The 25,852-nt window shown below is 34.6% G+C and overlaps 1 protein-coding gene across 1 annotated transcript in view; it reads right to left on the reverse strand.

The window, feature by feature from the left end:
- The window catches only part of plxna4 (plexin A4), a 326,434-nt gene that overhangs the window by 6,934 nt on the left and 293,648 nt on the right, over positions 1 to 25,852 (reverse strand). Inside the window, exon 29 of the mRNA XM_088923555.1 lies at positions 11,113 to 11,325. Within this exon, the coding sequence (XP_088779681.1) occupies positions 11,113 to 11,325 (213 nt within the window). The remainder of the gene's footprint in view (positions 1 to 11,112; positions 11,326 to 25,852) is intronic.

A 25,852-nucleotide genomic window follows, 5' to 3' on the forward strand; every position in this document is an offset into this window, starting at 1 on the left:
GGTGAGCTTTGCCAAAAACTTTCTATATGCGTACTGTATATTTGTCTTTCACCTGCACTTTAAGGTACTGCACTGTTTGCACTATGTCCTGTCTTGGCTGTATTATAACGTCTATTGTCTAAATGTATTGTCCACATCTGTTTGTCATTTGTGCCTATTTTTTTCTTTACTATTACTGGGTACAGCTCAACGAGTAAGCCTTAAAATACACTTGTTGTATATGGCAAATAAAAAAATCTTAAATCTTGAATCTCTCACATTCATTCGAACTGCTGAAAAATATTGTTTACAATTTGCTTAGAAAAAAGATACTGCTCCTCTGAAAACAATCCAGGAAAGAGTGACTAGATACAGTGCATTCTCAGGTTTAGAGGAATGTCCTACAATGAGAGGCTAGACAAACTGAACTTATTTTTTTTGTATTGAGAGAGATGTCTACAAGGGGATCTGACAGAAGTATTCGAAGTCTTCAAAGGCACTGACAAAGTCAATCAAATGCACTTCTTCAGAATAACGGAAAAATGAACCAGAGGACAGTCTAAGTGCAGGAATCTTGGTATAATTTTTAATCTGTTGCTTGCTCTCTATTGTACTGCACCACGACTATTGAATAATCTCTTCCACATTAGATTTTGAACATCAGTCAGCTCCCTTTATACACCAGCTTTTAATTCCAGTTAATTTACAGTTTTAATATATGTATACCTTGAGACACAATGTCAAATAAAAAAAAATATTATTACAAGCAGAAACTTGGGAGAAGTGCATTAAAAGCTGAGAAGAATTTTAATTGCCTGAGAGGCAGCTTTTCACACAAAGGTTATGTGAGTCTGGAATAAGCTACCCAGCCATGTTGTCAAAGCTCATATCCTTCTTTTTTTCAAGTAACCAAATGCAGGAGTGCATTTGTTCTTTATGTTCTTTAGTCATACTGTCACTACAGAATGTGACATTGTAACTAAAACTGCACCTTTTTAAACCTGGCAATACGGAGATAGACCCTCATTAATTTGACTAAAAATGTATAAGTAACTGGAATGAATAATATCATTGTTTGATTTAAAGGTACACAATTTAAAATGATACAGGATAATGGAGAGAAAAGAATGTGTTTTATAGTGACACTGCTCTTTGACATCAGTATTCCAAAATCCTTAAAAGCTTACAGATGTTATATTGTAGCATTTAGAAAGTGCAGGCATAGAAAAAACAGCTCCTCCATTACTTTTTAGTTTATGATATGGAGTATACTGCAGTTTTGATTAAAAGAAAAAACAAAAAGATTAGGATCCTACCTGAGTATACAGTACCTGCTGAGGTTATCTAGATTCTAGAACACAGTTATTGAGTGCAGTACTGAAAGCTCTACTACACTAAATATAATCTGTAAGGTTATCATTTCAAAGGGTACAATCATGGGATATAAGGATGAACATACAAAATAACCATAATTGTGTCTTTTTAATAATGATAACTAACACATTTAATTATAAAGTGATACATGAATAGTTCTGAATCTGAAAATGAGAAGGTTGGAAAGTCTACAGTAAAACAAAGTTAAATTACTTTTTAATTTGAATTTGAAAGGAAATGATTTGAAAATAACACACTGTAAATCTTTACCTGTTATTCTAACAACTCACAAATTGATCACTTTTTAAAGCAAATTTGTTGCATGTATTATCATTTATCAATAGCTTTGAATTATCCAATAGCTTTGGATAATTCACACAATAATTTTTAATATGTAAAAGAGGTTTAAATTGAAACAATTGAACATTTTTTTGACCTCGCTGTCAGCTGGAAAGAACAAGCCAGGTAGCTGAGGGATTTTTGTTTGCCACAGGCCTCTAGCTCCTGGCCAGTCCATACCTGCCAACTGAGGACTGAGACTGCTGGACTGCGTTTGTAACATGGCAAGCATAGTAATGGTTTAGTGCAGGGTACTGTTTATTGGCATGCAAACATTTCAGAAAGTAATACTGATGCTCACAAATTTAAAACCGACTCATTACTTGAAACAGCCTGGGCTGAAAAATAGGCTTTCATTAATTGGGTCTTTCTATTCTCTTCAGTATTGTGAACAAAGGATTGACTTTGTAGTCTGCTAATTTTCCACAGACAAGCTTTATTGTTAATCCTGGAATATCTATACAAATAAGGATCTGTGAAACAACCACTTTTGTTTTTTTGTTTCTTTAAAATGACATAAAATTATTGTTTGTAGTAATGCCATACAATTCATATCCATTCATCACTACTGCATATTCCAGGAAAAATACAGTTCTTGAAAATAAAGGCCAATAACATAATTACTGTACATCCTGGAGGTCCCATCCCTCTCCTTCTCATCGGTTTTTCATTTTTGCCATTGTTACCGGCACTTTCCTCATTCAAGTGACAAACAACTTCCTGCTACCCGTAAATCGACTCCTCTGGTTCCAGAATGTAAATGCAACACATTAGAGAGCCGCGATGGCTCTTAATGGGCTTTTGCCCTTGTAAAGTACTTTAAATAGAGCTCCTCACTATAAAGGACACCTGTCTGGATTCTCTGCTGTACCCCCCTCTCCTACTCTTGTATAAGGTCTTAACTGCTTCAAAATAAAGAGGGCTGGAGGAAGGCAATCAGTCACTGTCAACTGCAGCTGTGCACCCCTGTCAACTTGTTAATTAAACTCAATCATTTACATTTTTAATTCCTTCAACCTGACATCTTCTGGACATAAAAATTTGACTTGATAATAGTCTATTATACAATTAGGAACAAAAGCTTGCCAAGCCAGGGTAAGTGACAGGTGTCCAATGAATCACCGCCAGGGCACAACACACCTGCTGATGTGGGGAGCACTTAGAAAGCCACTAGGAGCTGAGGTAATTTTTCATTCAGAACAAAAGCTAGGCAGGGGTACTTTGTTCGGGTTGTTTCCACTTAGTGAACAGAGCTCTGCATTTGTTTTCTGAAAGACCGCTCCATATTTAAGGGTTAGATGGTACAGTGCAAAATTGTCAGGCTAAGCTGACATGGCTTGTGTTACATGACACTTTTCAGATGTTCATAAGCGGTGCAAAAAAAACCACTGTCAATTCTATATAAGTGCTCGTAGGGATGTGCTGGATTCTGCTATGGTGTCTTATTCTTTGACAGCCTCAGGTAAATTCTGCAGGGGGCCTCTCTTACTTGTTTAATCGCCTCGCTAAACGTTTGAAAGGAAAATATTAAATAAAACCTAAGGTAATAAGTTTGAAATTTCTCCAGGACCCTTGCGTTTAATGGAAAGAAAATCTGAAATAACAGAAGGTAATGCTTCCACGTCACGTTTAGATAAGTGACAGTCAAGGATAGGCACAGTGCTACTAAATCACAAAGCTGCAAAGTTATTACTCTGTGGAAATTGTCAAACCATGACTCTTATACTCATCAGTATAGGTTGAGAGAAGCTTATATTCAGTATTTCAAGTCATGTTAAAGCAGCCTTATGAATCCAACAGTGAAGGAAAGTTTTCTTTTAAATATGAGCAACAGCATGGACTTCACTGGAGGTGAAGCAAAGCCATCAGCAACATTTCATGTGACTGTCTACCAGGAAATGTCATTTTGAAGCCTACTGGGAACTTTCACACCCCAGTTCAGCTTGTCAAAAGACTCTCACAAACTAGGTAAAGCAGATCGAGGAGTTTTTATATTTTATTTGGTCTGCTTTGTTTATTATCATTCACTGTTTAATTTGCTTTTTAATGGTAATAACAACAATGGTGGTAAATTGTCAAGCAGTATTAAATGGCTCTGCCAGAGATTCCGAATTAGTTCAGTAAAGCTGCAGGCAAGTCTTTACTTCTGTGTTGACAGCAATTCATCTTCTGTTATACAGTCAAGAAAATCAGTTTGTCAACAGGAAAAATATTGCATGTGAACAATTTTTGTCAAATGTGACATTGCAAGTATTTTAATCAGACACTCTGAAGCTTAAATATAGGCCCTAAGGGTTCTGTTCTCCAAGGTGGTATGTTTCCAGTGAAATACAGTGTATTATTTTCAATTTCCTATACTGATAATGCATGCAAATATTTGTAAAATTTTATACAATAGCACAAAATAACTATCATTTTACTTTTTCCATGGTAGTAAATCTAACTGGTAAACTTTAACAATACATGCTTCCCAGTGATGGGGAAAAAACATGTAAATTGGAATGTGATATTGAGGGTTGAGATAATTTGCTGTACATGGTGTTCAAGAAAGAACAGGAGACATATTTGAAAAAACGTCTTCCACATTCGTATTTTTTAAGCTACATGTTAAAGTAAGAGATTACTTTATTGGCTATATACAATCTCTTAAGAAAATTTCGAGTTTCGTCAATTACTCAGAGCGCAGGGTCAGCCATTTATACGGCGCCCCTGGAGCAGTTGGGGTGAAGGGCCTTGCTCAGGGGCCCAATGGAGTAGGATTCTTCCGCTGGCCACAGGATAGGAACCGGTAACTTTCCAGCCACAGGCGCAGATCCTTAGCCACAGAGCCACCGCACCGCCCATAAATGACCTTTAAAAAACTGAAAGGCAGACTATCTAAAAACTGAACACAATACTTGATGGAATTTGTTTGTCAGACACTTAAACTTGCTTCTACCTTATGAATGCATCAAACTCGGAGTTTAAAACTTGTGATTGGTGGGTGGGCTAAAGTTTTAGTCTAGTCAAGGTCTAGACGGTACATTTAAACAAACACACATCACAATTTTTATAAGTATACACAGTATTTTCTTTAGCTGTTCTTCGTATCCTAACATTTTTCTTATGAAAACAGAGAACTAGGAAATACTATAACTTCTACAAGTAGGTAAGACTATAGGGACTTTTATCTGTTTTTGAACAGAAAAGTGCAGTTTTATCCTTTGCCTAAGAATAGTACAAATAACATTTTATAGTAAAAATACGTTGCAAAATTTTGTTCACTACTGAATTATCATTTATTGCTTTCCAAAATTCATTTAAGAAGTGTTTCAAATGCCTAAGCTATGTGGTTAAACCGTTTTTACTTAAAATTACTATTTAACTTCATATGTAGTTCATTCCTTATAAAATACTGTCCCAAAAGGCAGTTACATATTTTGTCAAAATGTTAAAAACTGATAAAAGAGAAGATAAATTATGAGAAGTTAAACTGTAACAGTATAAATTATACTTGAAATAATAGTATACTACCTGAACCCCTGAAGGCCTACTCTATACAGATGCAGCCATTCAAAGTGTGCGGCACAGACACGTACCGCGGGTAATTGGCTACGTCACACCAGTATTCCATTTCTCCCTAAACATTTTAAGCATCGAAGTCTATAACTAACATGTGAAATAGCGTGTATAAAAAGTGGTAGTTTTAAGCTTTTCTGCTAATATAATATGGAATCGCGTATCTAAAGACATTAATAACGATATAATTATATGTAGCTGTCTGTCTGAAAAAACATGTGTTTGTCACAGAGTGCAGACAGAGGCATGTTCCTTTAAACCCTCAGTTTCCAGAGTACCCCAAGACAACTTGATATGGAGAAGTTGCCAACTGTTTTCGCAAGAAAATGGGAAAGATCGATGGATGATGTTTTTCTTTTTCATTTTTTTTTAGATCAGACTCCTGTGGTTTCAGCAGTATAGTTGAATACTATTATACTGGAAATATGACTTTCAAGCTAACATTTTCAGCACTTTTGCAAAGAGAAAAATAATTGATGCTCTGTTAGCAATGCATGAAAGTGTCATTTCATTTTGCTTATCATTAGCTAAGATCCTTTTTCAGTTATTTATGGAAAAAAATGTTTGAAAGAACCAGTGCATTAAGAGAAGAGAGGTGCTCCTTAGAAAGCTATATTGATGCATTACGAATGTTGCTGTTATTGTAATTTTACAATTACATGACTTCCCCTAGGATATATAAATCATGATGCTTGTTTGTTTGTTATATCTGCTGCTGATGAGGTTCAGATAAAGTCAGGGACATTCCAAACTTTGCCACAGCCATTAACTCTCGGTCCTTCCTCCTTTTAAGACTTGTATTCAAAATATCCTTCAGTTCCTGTCTTTAAATAATTGTCTCATATGACTTTTTGTATGAGGAAAACTAAACCACAAAACACATGCAAATTGGCAACAACATTTAATACAGCACATCTGGCTGTTGTTGAAGTCAAGGCTTGAAAAGCACAGTGAGTTTCTAACTAAAATGTGTACCATGCTGTTACTGTGTACAGTAATACAAAAACACATCGCATATGTTTCTGAATTCCATAAAGGGTTCTACAGAAGTCCATGGTGTTCACAGCGACACACAATAGTTTTTACAACAGTAAAGTCAGTTGGAGCATATGTTATGTCAGCTTCATTTCACCACATGTCATATCTGTCATAAGGACCTGAAGAGTGAGGCAGCAGGCAGACAGAGGTGGAAATTGTGTGGCACTGCAGACATCAAGTGTGAGAACCTGAGAATGCATGACAGTTTAATTTACTGAGACCCAGCTCTGTGAACCAGTCATATCTGTATGGCTAGAAGCACTTACACCATTAATTTCAACATGTCTTGCAGGCACTAACAGTACATGGATTCTATTCAAGACTGTCTCACTAATAACGCAAATTGTAAAATTTTTCTTTATTTTATAAACTCAGTAAATCTTCATTCTTCTTTGCAATTGACAAGGCATAGAAAATTGCAGGTTGTGACAACGTGAAGCACGGCAAGCCATTTTCAGACAAAAGTTTCACTGCTGATCTCTTTCATCATTATTGTGCTCAAAGTGAACTACAGTAAGAATTTTTTTGCTGGATTTTAAAGACTGCAGGCAAGGTCATCTGCGTTCATTTTACTCCAAAGGTCTTTTAAGCTTTACTGTGTAATTACTAAGAAATGAATGAAAGCAGACTGAAGCACAAAATGAGAAAAATATGCTTCATCTTCAGGAAAAAAAGTTCACATAAATTTCATGCTGCTCTGAGGAAAAACAAATACAAGAAAAATGAGATGCTGGATGCTTATTTTCCTATATTGAGCCTTGTGTTGGGTTTTGTAGTGATTATTTCTTAGCCACATTGATATCTACTGCTCTGTTATTATAAGATGAGTCATTACATTTTAGTCTGATTTTAAGGAGGCACTGCAGGTGTTCCAATTTGCTCCAGTTTACTTCACCAGTGTAAGGTGAAGCAAACATATCACGGTTCCTTAACTACATCTTGTGACTACTGCATAATAATGAAGGAACACTGCTATAAAACAACCATCTTTTTATAAAAAGAAGAAGCAGAAGTTCAGTTTTTTTCATATTGGATTTGAATGGTATCAACTAAGTGTCTAATATAGCTGCCAGAAGCAGTCAATATTGACGACTCTTAATGCAAAATGACAAACAATTTATCTTGGAATGTCAGGTCAATGCATGAAATTAGGAAGAACTGCATTAAGCAGTGTTCGTAAAGTCCAATTATTAACCCCTTGGGGCAAACAATTCTGAACAGCCAGAAAACATATTAGTATTTGTTATAGATCCTGTAACATCACTGAACAGCTGGGGAATTTTCCAATGTAAACATTGTGACAGAACAGTTTGTAATTGTAATTAACTTGTAATCCATAAAGCAAATGAATAACAACGAATCTTGGTTTGAAGCATAGTGCTCAATCAGTGCTTCAAGCGGATGGCAATACTGGATCAACACTGTGGAAGCCCTTAAAACAAATGCATTTGATTTACTTTATCATCATTATTCATTCTCGTCTATAAATATGACAAAAATATGTATTTATTCACTATAGGAAATTCTGCAATCTCATACACTGACAGCAAATAAATATTTTTTTAACCTTTCCACAAACCAAATCATTTTTTATTCAGTACTGCTCTCAAATAAATTTAATAAAACTTTCATTTTAACAAATTACCAACACTACTGCTTGCATTTTCATAAACTGCCACACATTTTGTGTATTAAACATAGAGAACCTCAAGCATTTCAGGAGCCCCATTTATTTATAATGTATTTTAATTTGAAATTTAGTGTTTGGGAAATGGATCACAGAATCACACTTTGCTACCTTTGGGCTATGGAACACTAACAGCTGTCCTACTTTCTGAAAAAGTATATTGGTGCAATTTTTTATTAGTGCTAATAATGAGGTCTAAATGGTGCACCAAATAAAAATGAAGCAAGCTTGCTTAATTTTAGTGTGCAGTGAACTCCAAAGTAACTATGAGAGGCATACTAAGCTTTTAACACCGAGAAGATGACCTTTTTATCATTCAAAACAGGTCAAAGAGGTGTTATTCTGGTTACATTGAAAAACTATCCCATATTATAGAGAGTATCTGTGACTTCCTCTCAAGCCAACAAAGTTTCAATTAAAATGAAAATTGTCAGACCGATAACTCAGCATTGTACACACTCATCATTATACAGCTGTCGTCTTTCAATTATCTTTAATGACCTTTTTTCAGTAGTCATCCTTTTTTGAAAGCAATTAAGTCCTTTGCTCAGAAAGGAATGCAATTAAATTTAGTCCCTTAACTTCAAGCATATACTGTACTATTGGGTATTTTTTCATACTGCAATCAAAATATGGTCTGATGAAGACATTCTCTCCATTTTTTGTAATGTCTTTAGGTTAATGAATTTAACAAAGTTGACCCTGAAAGCACAGAGAAAATGATGATAAACATTTTTTGGAAAACTTTACACACTTCTTGTACATTCTTTTTAACTGAAGACCTTTTTTGTCAAGGCTTCTATCTGGGTTTTTTCCTATTGTGAATTTCTCTTAGGTTTGTCCTATGATACTTGTTCATGGCTTTACATGATATATACATAGAGTTATTTCAACAAGTGACATCAGTAATGGATACAGGCAGAGGACATGATATGGTAAATTTCGATTTCCAAAATGCTTTTTAGGATGTCTATTAAAAATGATTAATTCTCAAACTCCAGGTAGCAGGCATTCAAGGAAATGCAGATATTTGGATTAAGAACTGGTTAATAGACAAGAAAGTGGTGAATGCTCCAATTGTGGTGATATAGTTAGTGGTGTCCCATAGGGATATGTATTAATGCCACTTCTTTCCCTGATTTATATCCATGAACTAGATTCTGGCAGAGTCAGTAAAAAGAGTGAAATTCAAAAATGATGCCACAGTAACATGATTTGAAGGCACTACAGAAGCAGCAAAGGAAAAATAATATATTGATAGAATTCAAGAATGGCTAAACCCCAAAAAGATCGCATTTATGTGGACAAGAGAAGAGCAGCTAAGATATCAATTGTAAATATACAATGGGAAACACGGAGCTGGAAAAAGGTACTAATAAAAATATTGATTAGTCTGGAGGACCTATTTACATATAACCATATTTTCTGTAATAAATGGAAAAGTAGTTAATCAACTGAGGAAGGACCCACCATTGCTTAGTCCTTAAACTTACATGTTCCACTTTCCTGGTCTAGATTCCTTTCATTTACGTACTGGCAGATCCTGTTTGGCCAGGGACTGGTATCAAACCTGTGATTTCACATTCTCCTGACATAGCCACTCTTAGTGATATTCCCCTCAGCTCTAACCATATCAACTTAAAGTGTTTCAGCATGAATCTTTCTGTTTGTCTCATTCCCAAAATATTGTAAACACCCCCCCCAGGTATAACCCAAGATCAACACCCCTCTCTTTCGTTACAATGTATATTTTTCCACTCATGCCAAAGAACACATAATGGCCCTTGATATCACATGCAGTTTGTCCATTAGTCACCTGCTTAAACCTAGCATCTAATCACTTGATCTGAAGGTTCTAGTAACTGCTCACAAAACTAAGTTCCTGACGTCAAGGATATTCATTCAAATATGCGTTCCCAAGCCACTGTTACTGTCAGTGCCCCTCAGCTAGCTTGACTTGAGGACTCCATTATACATAACATTTTAGAAAAAAATATATACATCTCTCTGCTAGGTACTACAATTAGCTTCACTGCATGAAATACCATGGACAAACATAGATAAAGGGACATTGGCCTGTCTGCTCATTTAATGGCTTTCAAGCAACATCAACAATCCTATAGTAATGCACAGACTGCTTCAAGGCCTTTTTTTGGAAAGCTAATTGAAAAGGAGAAGAATAATTCTAGAATGCATTTTCATACAATTCATTATCTCTTAAATGCAGACTGTAGACTCTTAAAGCTTGTTGAATTAAAAAAATGTATAAAATTTGAAATCAAATTGTATTTTGTGATTCTCTGTCTGAGAATAATTACAGTATGTAATCTCAGGGTTAATACATCTCATCTGAATTTCTATCCAGCAAATACCTGAAATGATCACTAAAATAATTTCCTTGGATCCTATTATCACAGCCTTCTGGTGTTCAAATCTTAGCAAATCTCATCTCTTCTTTGTTCCATTGTCATATCTTAAATGCTGTTAGTCATTAAGCAGAAGTTTAATGTCATTAAACTTGACGTTATTATTCTTCTGTTAAAATAGCTGAACTTAGACCCCAGCCAGTTCAGTAAATATTGGCCCACATCTAACTTTTAACAGCATGCTGGTGCTGTTCAGTAACAAGATTACATATTTTCAAACAAGCTGTGTAAACTATTTCAGCCTATGTTCAGATTGTAGTGTAGTACAGTAAGAGAAACATTTTAGGGTTACTAATGATATGCTGAAGATCGATAACTGTTTTAATTATTTTTATACTATTGGACCTCAGTGCTGTCATTGATACTGTTGATGATACTGACTTGGTGAAAAGACTGTTGGTCTGACCAGAACTATTTGTTGTGGCTTAAATCATATCTAACTGATACAACAAAAATGAACAATTCAAATTGAGTATTGTTCCTTTCAACAAATTTGGCTACCTATGGTTACAATGCTCTGATATGGATGCCTTTTTCTCAGTATATGTACAGTATTACTGCTTGGTCAGATTCTTCATAGTAGTGGTATCAGCTTTAGCTTTTATGAACATTTAACAGCTACAAGTCAGACAGTAAGAAATGTTAGCATTTTAAAATCTGTTGATAGGCTCTTCATTGTGAGTTCCTGGGGTATATGGGCTGGGCACTGACCTTTCCACCCAGCTCTTGTAGCTGGGAATGTCCTTGGCATACAGAAGCTTGTTGGAGGGTGAGTCTTTGCCCAGCCGGTGTTCTGATGTCGAGCAGGAGTCCATGAAGGTCTGTGCTACTACTGAGAGGCAGGCATCTGTGATGCTGCTTTTGTGGATATCGAAGACAAACTGGGGGTTCTTGATCACATTCACCCAAAATCGTAAGGGCAGGCTGTTAAAAGAAAAACAAGTGTTACAATTACTGTATGTTCCCATTAAACAACGCTTTTTGATCATGTTATCTTAATTCTAAATAATATTTTAATGTGCTTTTTCTTGCTTTCAGCACATATTTCTTTTTAATGGATCTGACCTTTAAACTGAAACCAGCATTTCCTCTAATGGACATATGTTTATTAAGATTATAATTATTAAAATACATTTCTATTAAAATATAATTGATCTGACTCTAAAATTTTTATTTTACCCTATGTAGCATTTGTTTCATTACCAATTCATTTTTCTTGGAGACATCTGTGTGTTAAATACAGAATAAGAAAAATATCAATGTATGGAGAACTATCAGGAGACAGGAGGACATTTTTGTGTATGCTTAAATGAGAATCATACCAAAGTTGATTAGCAGCTGGTTTTTCCTATTTCGGGAACAGAAGTACAAAATGTCAGTTCTACATTTTGAAAATCATCAGGGATGTACCATAAGATTTTAAAAAATGCAATCATCTTTTTGTCAACCAGTGCAATGACCTTCTTTAAACCCACCCTGATCTGTTTAAGCTCTACAGCAAAAAAATCAACAAAGAAGCAATTAGTACTACTGTATCTACTACTATACTAATACTAATTAAAATAACTAACTCAATAGATTTCTGATAAAACACAAAACAGCATAAAGTACATCAACGTGTTTTTAGCTTCATATAAAGATATCAGACGAATTAAAAAGTTATGCATATCATATTATATAGGCCAGTTTGTTTTTTAAATTGCTGAGTATCTCCATAACAGGTGTTTTTTTTGCAGATGCTTAAATTACTTACTTAGGGTAATAAGACTTCAACAGAAACATTCATGTTGGTAAAATGCTGCTGTTAGCTTAATAGTTATGATATGTTAAAACATCAAAGGGAAAACAAAACAAAAACAATCATTTTTGTCCCCAAACGTCATGCATCTATGAGCGGCACAAAAGAGGATTTGGGAAAACCCAGTATTATGCTTTCAAATTAATCTGAAAGAATCTACAGGGATTTGTGAGGATCAAAAGGATATTAACATTGCAACTACAGAGCCCTGTTATTTGCAATCTGGCTCAGCTAACCTAGGATAATATTTCCAGAATTAATAGACATTTTGACACATTTGTGTTTAGGGTTCACAGTAGAAATTGTGAATGTGAAGGCCTGATTCAATCAATGGGACATAATCACCAAGCTACTACAGCCAAAGCAAAGGCTTGTTTACAAATACTTCTCATTAAATATGCATCACAATTGTACACTTCTGTCACAGTGCACAGTGTACAACAGTATCTTCACTTTTTCAAACTTAATTTAATTCTAAAACTTTTCACTTTTTCACCCTGTGGCAAAATACTATACCTGTTTAAGTTCATGCTCAAGGCAGCAAAACCACCCTCAAAAAATGAACTAAAGCAAAAACTATAATGAATGGCAAAGAAACTTTGAGAAGATCAAGATTAAAAAAAGGTACAAACAAGCAGAGCCCATTGGTCAAACCTGATTATTCAAATCATAGTTCCTCTTTCAGCAGTTTGGCCAAATCCTAATTAATTAGATGTAGAGATTAACTGTATTGAAAGTCTGATTTGCAGTCACTCACCTAACTGATGGAATGGGCTGCATGTGAGGAGGAGACTGAAAGGACTCCCGTTCATTAGGAATGAGCTAGGGAGCTGCTGCAAGGGTGAAGATGCAGTGGAAGAAGGGTGTGAGACGGAAGCACAAAGGGGATACTCAGCAGGCAAGATATTTATGCAAAGGAGAGTGGAAATGGGCAAGATTAGAAGTTTGACTACCTCCTGAAATTCTGCACTAAAGGACCGCTATGCAGGGGGCTTGACGTTCCTTCTTCAATTAGATTTCTTGAAGCTTTTGATCTGTTTTTTTCAAGAGGATTGTAGGCTAAGTATTGCTTAACTGAAGATTTTATTAGTACAATACACCAGAACATAAGTTCAGATACAGTATATTAGGTTACTTTGATCTCACATTTATTTTGTAATACCAAAGTTTTTAACCACTCCGCAGTACTTTCTTTTACTACTGGAACTCCCCTGACTGAAATACACACTCCTGTCTGTCTGAATCACATGCACAAGCACCAATTTATTATCAAAATTGAGGGGAGTCATTTTTCATTTTCTTTAAACCTACATGACATGCCAGATTAACATCAGAATTTTAAAACTTCATCACAGCTACAATGTACTGTTTCCTTTGTTAAAGCTACTTACATTCAGTGGTTCATGCTCTGCATAGGTGATTAGTAAAATTGCTTCAGTACACTACATATTGTCAAATATTGACAATTGTGAACTTAGTCAAGAAAAGTTAACAGATTTATATCAATTTAAATCATTAGCACCAAAAATCACTGGATCATGCTACATATATTATTATATACTGTATACTTGCAAAAGCTAAGAGTGTCATGTTGATATGAGTATTTCCATAATATACTCTTTGCACACACAAAGGATTTCCCTTTGCCTTTGCTAACTCAAAATGTGTAATCTAACTATTCAACTAACCATATCATTAATTTAACTCATGATTACAGAAACTTAACAACAAAACCTCATACACAAAATGCTTTCTTTTTTATATCATCAAAATCTGTGATTTAAGATCTCTAAACAGAGCATCATAAAACATTGATCTTGCCAAACAGGGCTGTAAAAGTTATTATGCCACACAATTTTCACAGATATAAAAAGGTCACAATGTATTTTACATCACTTGACCTTTAAAACAAAACAGTGCAGATATGTGAATTATGGATTATCAAGTCTCAGAGCCATGCTTCGTCTCTGCTCAGCACTAAAAAATAAGATACCCATGGTGGAGAAATTCAGCTGTTGCAAGTTAACACCGATAAAAGTTAAAATTGAGGAAAACTGAGGGGCTGAACTGCCAGCCTCTTAAGAGGTCCTAAGCTGTACCGATACATTTACATGGAGTATGTTTGTGAAGTTAAATTACAAGCACATAAATATTAATGTAACTGGTAAAGTTTAATGTTACAAGCTTCCTTGAAACACTAGTTCTCCAGAATAGGAATTAATTTACATTATGTTGTATGAAGGATGTTTGGCACAATTTTATCTCTCTGTGGATTAAAAAGGAATATTTTTAAAAGATTATCGTTAGTTAAATAAACATCTAAGAGGTTTCTCCTCCCTTAAGTCTCTTTTTGGAAATTAAGAGCACAGTAATTTAAGTACACAGACAGACACAGGCCTAAAATACTTTATTATTTCAATAACTGCGAAATACCTCAGACACCACTGTCGTTTTCTCTCAACAATGAAACAGATCCTTCAGTTTACTTTACTCCTACTGTACGTTCTCAAGAGAAACCGGAAAATGTATACATTTGCTGACTTTTTTTGTACTCATCAACTTTCTCAAACAGACTTCCATTAAGAAGAAGACAAAATTCGCACGTTAAATTGTATTTACAGAATAATCCTTACTATTTTCAGTTCAGTTGCCTGCTTGTACCCTGTGTTCTGAGAAATGTACTGCTCCAGCTTTTGAAGAACAGAGCATTGATTTGCACACCAGGACTAATAAGCAGCTGTGTTCTCTTTGGAAACACAGCCAGGTTAATGTACCAATTATCACCTTACTTAACACATTCATTCTTGCAGTGAGTTAAGGCAAAGGTTTTATAATAACAAAAATCTGACAATTAAATATAAAATAATGCCTAAATACAATAAAACTGAAATATTTTGTTGTTAATTGTTCAAGGAGAACACACTTGTAAGTTATATTTAATGCCTATGTTTTCATTAATATAAAGGAGAGAAAATATTAAAGATTGTAGCTTGTGATACACTTACAGTAGCTTCTTATTTCAGTGCTGAAATTTGTGGTTCTTTTTTGTTCACTGAAAATTCTCTCTCATTTATATATGCTTTAGACAATATATTTTTCTTTTCTTCCTCATACATATCAACAGGTCAGTTTTATGTGTCTCCTCCTACACATTAAGCAGAATTCAATGAAATATCAGAGGTACTGTATTTGGACAATATTTCAGACTGACCCTGTTAGACAATAAAAGTGTACATGTACAGTAAAAGAATATCAGAGTGTTAGGAACTAAAATGTATTTACATAAAAATACATGAGTACATCACATAATTGTAGGAAACAGGACAAGAAACCACTTGCTACTCTTTAATACATTTTACTTTAAAACACATCTATATTATTGTTTATAATAATCATTTATTTGGCATCAAATGCTCTTTAAAAACTAAAATATTCTGGCATCACAATTTGCATTTAAATTATTTTAATATCACTTTTGCATGAATTTAATTAGCTCAGGCATTGTTTGCTGATTATGATTATTCCCAAAAAGCCTGAGTGCTTATTTCAATGTTTTATTGGACATCATTTAATTATTTGCATAGACTGCTTTGCATGAGATGTGATTTCTATATGAATGGAGAGATTTCCTTGAAATATTTTTTTCCTTACAGAATCAGAGTTACCTCGTTGCCCTTCCAGGTGATTGGGGATTTTAACTTTTTTTCTTGTTGATCTGTGCTGATGTTCTTTTCAAACACAACAAAATGTTATTAGCTTTATCAGATCAGACTGTATTGATAAAAACAGGTCATGGCCATTTGCCCCAGCTGTAAGAAAATAATCCCTTTTTACACATCTGAATAATAATTCTTAGGTTGAGAGGCCTACTGTATATACAGTATCTGTTAATGCTTAACATTATTTATTAACATTAGCCTGTATCAGTGACTCTATTGGTTTGGAGTGCTGTTTTATAACATGAATAGAAGGTTTAAAAGCAAAAGTATGTTTTTTGTCCATTAAATGGATAAATTATTTGAGGGTCCATAAGAAATTCTGTGGAATATTTTCAGATACAGCATTTGTCACTGAAAAACACTAATGTTCACAGTATATACTATGGATCATGGAACCTTTTGTGAAAATAAAATGTCAATTGCAATTTATTAAGAGAAAAGAAAATATATATATATATTGAAATCTATGAATCAGCACCACAAGAGGTACAATATGGATGTTTTGACTTTCTGGTTGTCTAAATTAGAATATAAACTGAAAAAATCCATAGCAGAGTACTAAATTTAATTGTACTGGTGAAACCCTTTAGCAATCTCTAGTTCAGCAGCAACGCTCTTGTGTGCAGACACAAACTATATGTCTCTTGGGAGTCCTATTCAGTGGATTATTAAAGGAACACATCTGCTCTCAAGACAAATGCTTCTAGAAGATTTTAACAGGTCCTAAATCCAGTACTGAGAGAAACAGAGGTTAATATCACAGTCCTATCCTCTTAATTACACCACTGACATCATTAAATGTCCATAATACCATTGACCCCATAAGAACAATTGTAAAACTGCATATCTATGACCTGCATATCCAGCTGTTTCTTAGTTTCTTATGTGCTCACAAATGCATGCTATATCACAAGAAACAGAAATATCTATGAATTATTACTATACTGTATATTATAAAACATTCCACACTGTTTTCAGATTTTTTGTAATGTCAAAAAACAAGCTCCGTTTTGAAACAGAAAAAAGTTTCTATGTACATCTCCTACCATGGGTTTTCTACATGCTGTACATAAAATCCATTTGTATTTGTTAATATGTGACTAGCATGTAATTGATTTTCATTTGTGCAAGATCTGGGTCTTCGAGTAATGCAACTTTCATATGGAATTCTACTTTATTTCTATGTTATAGAAGTGTTTAAATGTCTGTTTATTTTTCTTGCTGGGTTTTCAAACTAACTTCTATTTGAAGTAACAGTTTCTATTGTCCAAAAATAGTAAGTCTACTTGGTTGCTGAAAGGCCAAATAGATCTGAATGATTCCTAATGAGTATTAAATGCACATTGGGAAACACAAAACCATTGACGTCTCCATGAAGACTAAATAAAATCAAAATGGTATTAAAACAGTTGAGAAATATTACTTATTTGTCTTCTTAACATACTGTATTTATTAAGAGGCCTTAAAAACAGAACAAATTATTATTGGTAAACATAGTATTGCTCTTAAAGCCTCTCAGTATTGCTATCCAGATTCTGCCAGGCATCAAATCTTTCAACAAGGACTATTTTAATATTTTGCATTTCTTAACATTAACACTGCAGAAACTCCAAGACTTCATTATCTAGGAATGTTCCCAGATCTAACATAAAAGTTTGTTGTATGTTACCAGATTAGTTCAGTGCATATGGTAAGTATGAGTGCTGGGCCAACACACAGACTTTAATCTCTATCTTATCTTGCCATTGTCATGGGAATATGATGTACTGTAGCTCACACACATCCCAAATTTGTGACACAGGAGGTGTGTGAAGAAAATATGGCACATCTGAAAAGGAGTATAAATCCCTTTCTCACACTAAAAAGGTGTGCAAATTTACCTAAGAATCATGGGCTTTGTTTATATCAGCAACTGCAAGACTTTTGCTGTAGGCTCTTAAGACTTTGGATGTGCAGATCTTAATGCTGTGCTACTTTCCAACAGTTTAGGTTAGTTAAGGTTTTTACCTTCATATCATTCATATGCTTCGTCATCAACCTTGAATTGGTCAAGCATCATCAGGGTTTTTCAGTGTTTTTAACATTTTCAGGGTTCTCTGGGTATAGGATGTTTTAATTATTAAACATATTTTAAATATATTTTGATTATTATATACATTGCCACAGGCACCTCTATTCTGTTGATAAGAACAATTCTTGGACATCATCCTCAATAACTAGTAAAAATAAAATGCACATCCATATCATAGGAACAGGTAAAAGTTTATTCCATAATGAAAGGAAAAGAGACAGTGTTTGAGCTCTGGACACCTGAAGAAGTGTTCTTTTCCTTGCAGTATGGAATAAACTTTTACCTGTTCCTTTACAGCCTACGCATGCTGACACAGCTACCGACTTGAAATTCTTCATCCATATTATACTGTATATCAGTTAGTAATCTTCAGGACTGAAATAGGTGTTAAAACAAACTACAGGTTTAGTGATCATTTGTAAACTGTGCTTGAGAGATCGGGAGAAGCAAAACACTCACTGAGATGGAAAAAACAGCTTGTTCCTTTTTTGTAATTAGCAGTGTTTCCATTTTCATGTTTTTACCAGGAAAAACAGAATCAGCCAAAAGCATTTTTACTAAGATATCATGTGACAAAAAATAAACGCAGAAAACTTGGAACACTAAATATAGGATATCAGTGGAAACCTGCCTGTGAGAATGGTAGAATATAAAATAATTGTTGAATCTGTGCAGGTACACAGCCATAGTTGGTAAACTTTCAGAATCCAACAAATTTATACTACTGTAGTATACTGTTGAAGGGATTAATTAAAACACAAAGCTGCAGTGGAAAATGTGCATACAATTGCATTTCTGTCAGTTTTTACACATACTGTATCACAGCAAATTTTACCAAAAACTGAAAGCTCTCAAAAAAAGTTTCAATCCTTTATTTATCACTAAAAGAAGAAGGAAGCACTGATATCTGCCCTACCAGACAGGAGGTAGATTTTGTTTCCCAAGCTCATCTTATTAGGTCTCCAGTGCTTTCTCTGACAGCTCTCCAGAACCTCCTCATCTGCCTGGACAGCACCAGTCAGCCTTGGCCTAGAACTATAGTTCCCTTCTGTCTTTTCCCTGGACCCTAAGTTTTTAGTCTTAACTCATCACTGCGTTCCATACCGTGATGTTGAATTAACACCAGCTTGCAACTTGCCTTGTGGTTTTTGCACTACTTGTGTATGCATGTTGCTTTGTACAGGCTATACTTACAGTATATGTGCTTACCTCTATTGTCAAATATCACTTTTTTTATTTTTGTAACTTGCACTTATTCTATATACTTTTAAGGTGTATTACATGAGTATAAGAATAAGAAAAATAAAATAAACATAAAAGACCACTGCAAAAAGTCTGCCCATAATGCAGACTGACTGAGAGAATATTAAAAATAGAAAGTTTTATATACAAAGACAACTGATGCATGATTCCTTTCTTGCAGGCTCATCAACCAATGTGATTTTCTCCCATAAGACTTGAAAAATGCCGTCTGTTTTTGTATTTTCTTCCTGCATCCTTGCTTCACAAACTACAACAGGTGATGTACAGTAGAAGATTGATCTCATTTCCTCCACAAGAAGGTAAAGGAATCAAAACAATGAGCCAGGATGATTAACAATTGGCATTAAAATGGTCAAATACTGTCATATAACTGTTATTTTGTTTTAGATATTTAAAAGTACCTTATAGACAGTATATCTCATTGTAACTACTCAAGATTTTGAGGAAGGAATTTTGATAAAACACCGAGAGTATAAGATAGCCGTAAATAGTTTTAATAAACATTAATAAATATGTTTTTACAAGTATAATAATGATATTATCCTTGTGGATAATTTTCTGAAACATGTTTGCATGCCATACTATTCTATTTTACCATATAATACCATATAATAGTTAAGTGTGTATGTAATATATGTGTATTGATTCTTTGCATGTACTGTACTTGAATTTAATGGCTAACATTGTATGAAACATGCTTATGGGAACCATAATGTCACTATTAGTCATAAGAACAAAGTATCAAAGACACACTTATATAATATCCAGTATTTCTCTGGATTATTATTCCACGTTTCACACATGTAGCAGAACTCGTATGTAATTGCAGTGACTGTTAGCTTTTGTGTGTCATTGACTTGGAGTGCTGTCATAATCCTCCTCCTGCATTTTATTCAAAATGCTTTTAACAACATCTTCTGGGGGACCTCTTCTGTCCATACAAAATAACTGGTGCCAGGTGGGACAACCACAGCAAAGCAAAAATGGCACAAGATTTTTATTTTTGCACAGACACCTATCAATTGTTATTGTACCTATATCAGCACTATGTATACGTCTATAAACTAATTTGAGACGCCATTATATGTTACTGCAGAGGCAGCACATCATAGCGGATAAGCCTCCAAACTCATAACTTACAGGTTGTGGGTGCGAGTCCTCTCTACAGACAGTGCTTTTGTTCCTTTATCCCAGCTCCACCAGGCCACCCAGCTGTATAAGTGGGAAACAGCACTGCCAGGGGGTAAACTCTGCAATGGACCACTTTAGGTTATTGAAAGCAATATAAGTTCTGGCCCAACAAGCAATCGTATGCTCTTTTGAGGAACTGTACCCTCTTTATATGTTACTGTAGTTGACCAAAGGGTGAAATCACATTTCAGGGCTGAAGAAACTTTCCTTGTTTTTCTTTTTTTTTTTGTATTTGCTAGAATGAGATATCCCCGGTGTACTAATCTGCAGCGAAGTAGTCTGCATTGCAGTACATGCTGTAATCATGCTTTTAAAACCCCTGGCAGCCATCCGAACACTGGGAGAAATGTAATCAAAACACATACCTCAGGTTTATTTACATTTTCCAAGGCTTGTGTTTTTCTCAAATATAAAGACATTTTAATGTTTTTCAAGTCAGTATTAATTTGTTCCAACTGGGAGATAACAATATAGTATTTATAAGCGTCAGTGCATTAGTAAGCTTCATTACTGTGGTCTTTTAAAGCAAAACCGATTAACACCTACTTCATTTCTCTTTATTTCTATTTTTTAGTTTTGCTTTCTGGTAACATTTGACAGAAAATATGAGAATAAATCCAATGAATCAGGTGCTTTCTAATGGATTAAGTAGCTTGTTGAACTTTAAAATAATGACGGACTATGAAACTTCTGTGATCACAGATTTCTTTATTTCTTTACATGTTGGCGAATAAGTGTACATACAGTATATAAGTACTCTGTTTACAAATATATTTCCTTTAGTTCTAAAAATGGCAGTTGGAAACCGTATTAAACCATATAAGGAACAAGTAATAGGTTTATTCCATGCTGAAAAGAGAAGAAAGAAAACACAACATTTCGGCAGTGGAGTCTTCTTCATGTGTGAGGGTTGTAAAGGCTCCACGGCCGAAACATTGTGTTTTCTTTCTTCTCTTTTTGGCATGGAATAAACCAATTACTTATTCCATTGCAGCCTACGCATGCTGACGCAGCTACCCACCTGAACCACTTAAACCATATAATATATGTATATAAATTTCTGAAACATTAGGAACTGAAGCAATTGAAATCAAAACACTATATTCACATCTACCAAAGAAAAACACCAAAAGTTCAGAAACGTTTAGTAATAAGCATAAATATGGTTTTTCGTGATAATTGGTTAAACTGAAAAAAGGAATCATATTATTAACCGAGAGCAGTCACGTTTGTTTTAATTAATATAAGTCCAAAGGTCATAATTGTAGCTAGTATTTTGTAAATCCTTCTCTGGCATGGAATACACCACCAAGACACCTCCAGTAGTATACTATAAGGGAGGGAATACTTCTGAGGGAATATTTCTGATTATTCCTCCAGGCAGATATAATCTCGGTCCTCCGGCCCCTTCGTTTTCTATTTGTAAGCTACCCGTTTGAGTAAGAACTACTGTACAAATGTTTGATTGGATTGAGGTCTGTAAATTGAGAATGTGACCAGTGGAGAACTATTCACACAGTATGTTGATTTGGATGTACAGTATGCTTTGGGTCATGTCATGCCTATATGGTACAGTACATTTACAAGCAGATTTGTGCTTTTTGGCAGAGGGAATAAGGTGATTAAAAAGGTCATGATTCTCCAAATTTGATTAAAGGTGCCACCACCCACAATTCTTTAACAGGTTTGGGCAGGTTTTCACCACATAATTAATGCAAACTTAATGCAAAAATAAGACATGGCCATTGGAAAAGCTTCTTGCTTGTAACCTTGATATAAATGCCACATTCATGTAAGCAAGGTCTAATGGAAGTTTTTAAAACTTTGTATCCTGAAAAAAGCAGTTTATGTTGGAGACCTCTAACTGTTGCCTTGTAATATAGTACTGTATGTCCCCTTTCTTGCAGGGTTACCACAGCTAGTAGACTTAAATTTCTGAATATTGGACACAGTAGTAGAAATTTGTTGATGTAACTTTTTGTGTTGGATTGTATTGCCATCCCCATCGCCATGACCTTTGGCCTTAGTCTTTGAAAAACTCTCTAACCTTAACCATAGTGACACTTTATTGAATGTCTTCTACTGTATGCATTTCCTCATTTATTACACTGAGTTTGAGGCCTCTATATATTTCACATGGTTTCCTTTGTATTTCCAAGCAGCAAAATGTTATCATGGATTTCTTTTTACACAACTTTATTTTTTTTAATTAAGAGCTGTAGAAGAAATTGACCCTTTTTTTTAATTCTAATTATTATTCGTATCAAATATAACTTTTTCAAAGTACATAGTTATTAAAAGTTTTTAAGCAATGTTAAGCATCACACATTATTTCATTTGTAATGTTTTTCTTCCGGTTTCGTTGGGGAGCTAAAGAAATCTGCAGGGCACCATATTGATCATATTGATATCAATTTCTTACAGCTCTACTGTTTTCATAACGTCTTTTACAATACAACTGTCTTATTGGTTTATCCTATATTATACAGGAGGTCAAAAAGTTAATCACATAATATAGTTTGCAAATGAGTGAAGGCATTTTGGTTTACCAAGCTCATTTCTCTTTTTTTCTTGAAATAAGCGATGGTACTGTTTGAGCTTTGGCACCATGGCAAGGATGCATATCCCATACTTCCACAACCCTCTATGTGAAGAACTGCCTCCTGTTCTCCTGTAAAGGCACTTCCCTATAGATTACATCTGTTTCACTGTTGATTCTGAACATGACCATTGGGCTGATTTTCTCAGTCCTTTGGGGATTTGAATAATTGAACAAGGTTCCCTCACAATCGTCTCCACATAAGGCTAAAAACGTTTATTTCTTTTATTCTATCCATGTAAGACATAAGACAGGGATGTAGCTGGCCACTCGTTTTTGGATTGATTTAATATCAGCAATACCCTTTTATTCGCCATTGCCATTTTTGTAAAAGTCAATTACTGGGGTGTCCAAAATCTTACACGATATTTTAAATTCTATTCTATATTCTATGCTGATATCTTACTAGTACACTTTAATACAACATCTCCTGATGTAAATTCAACACCTTTAACTAAATCTCAACATTCTGTTAGCATTTTGTATTGCTTCTCCAAACTGTCCTGAATTTGAAAATGATGTACTGTATCTGCATAAACATCTTTTTAATTGGTACAGTAAGCTTTTTTAAGATCAACATTTCCCATTTCATAATTATAGCTAATGCATAATTAGGACATGTCTTGGCCAAAAGTTAGGAAAGCTTCTTGGAGTACAATGTTCTAATAATGGGTAAGGCCGTACATAGAGTGCTTGTTTTCGAAAGAAATAACCATTTAATTCAATGCAATGGATGAATAAAGTCACAATATTTTCTTTTTTTATGCAAATAATATTTGAATTATTTGAATTCTTTTTACATTATACTGTAGCACAATAAAAGGTTCTTGGAAAACCAATCATTATATTTCACTATTAAACATGACTATGAGAATGCATAATCAAAATAAAAGATCTGTGATTACTGTGATAGATCTTTAGTATTACATCAATTTCAGTAAGATTATTTTTTATTTATTTTTAATGAAGGGAATCACATAAATATCTCTTGAAAACAGCTTAGTTTCTTGAAGTAACTAACTTTAAGGGGTAATAGCAATCATAAAAATACATTTTTAGCTTATTTTTATCAATTATTTTAAAAGACCTGACCATATTTTGTCATACAATATGATGATGAGTCATGAGATGGAATCTTAATTTACTTTGGGGAATGATCAAATGCAGTAGAATACAAGATACTCATAAACTAAAACAAAAATGAGCACTAAACTTGAACATATTAATTCAACCTCAGATAATGTTTTATAATTAATTGGGATTTAATACCACCATCTTTTGAAAGCAATCCCAATAATGTCTAATGCAAGTGTGACCTACTGTAACCCTTTAAACACTTAACAGACTGTAGGAGAGCATAATAACACAAATGCATAAAAACAAGGAAAAAGTAAATAAAGACCTACATACCAGTTCACCACTCAGCTTCCCTTTGCATTTGCTTGACAGTGAGCAATATATTATTACATTCCCCATCACAGAGGGTTTTGGCTTAGAAAACATTAGCATATTGTTAACACTGACTGAGTCACTAGTCAGGAGCGGATTGCATCTCCTCTCAGTAATGAACTAAAAGTTTATTTACTAAAAAATGGACCACAGGTCAATCAGTTTAAATGAATTTGGAGGCGATTCTCAACCTTTTACCTTCCTTTCAAAGGCACAGCCTATCACAACAGCACCCTTAATAACTCTGTGATATCAAAGCTCATTACCTCTTGGGTTTATGTCAGTCCTGACACAGCTATCTGATGAAGATAATTTGATGCAGTTAGTAGCGCACAGAGCAGTATGGCAGAAAGGGAAAGGCTAAACCGAGACAGCAGTGGGCAGTTTTAAGTGTAATTCTTTCACACAGCGAGGAAGATGAAGAATTTCTGGGGGAGCTGCTGCTGTGTGCTTCACTGTTTTTTATGCAGGACTCCATGTTTAGTATTGTAAAGATTACAGAAACACTGGCAGGCATGCTATTCTGTCAAAATATAAAAATATGGCTTTCAGTATATATTCAAAGGAGCAAATGATACACAGTGCTGCCGACTACAGATGTACATAAAACAAGCCAGTTGAAAAGTACAGTGGCTCATTGCTCTCTATCATTCAGGAGGGACAGTCAAAGAGCAAGAAGAATTCAGGGCATTTCCCATTCTAAACCAATTACCTATGTGATATCTCACGTGTTTATTTTCATATTTATTTTCTGAACTGTCTCATTGAGCAGTGTGATTGTTGAGAAGCTTTTTCAACCAGATCCCAGCGGTTGGGATGAATGTATCAGGCTACATGGTACAGTTTGTATGTCTCTCAGTGCAGCAATCACTCTTGCTCCATTGCTCAAATCAACGCATACAATTAAAAGACGTACGCAGTTAATAATATAGCACACATACTGTACATACAAATTACTTTGGTATTTTCCTCCATTTCTGCAAAATGGAAACTGGAATGGCCATACATGCTTAAAATCATTAAAATCACTAAAAAGCAAAGTGCATTCTGTAAACAAACAGCACAAAGCTTTTTAAAGGCTAAGCTGTAATTTATCATCTTATTTGCATATTTGTATTTGCTTTTTATTTTGTTGTTCCAGCTACTGCATTGGAGCAAGAGCAGTGAGATGCCATCACACATAGCTATAAATGCCATCAATCTTCCCCTGCTTGGTGGTGCCCGTGAGGATTATACTGCAGTAATTCACTGATAATGTGCTATACACTGAATACTGTTTTTTAATTAAAACACCCTAAAGTCAGGTTGCTACAATGTTTGGAAGGTGGAAATAAAAGAAGTTTTGCCAGTAATTAACAGGT

Source organism: Atractosteus spatula, chromosome 8 (assembly GCF_055471065.1).
Source record: "Atractosteus spatula isolate fAtrSpa1 chromosome 8, fAtrSpa1.hap1, whole genome shotgun sequence".
NCBI lineage: Eukaryota > Metazoa > Chordata > Actinopteri > Semionotiformes > Lepisosteidae > Atractosteus > Atractosteus spatula.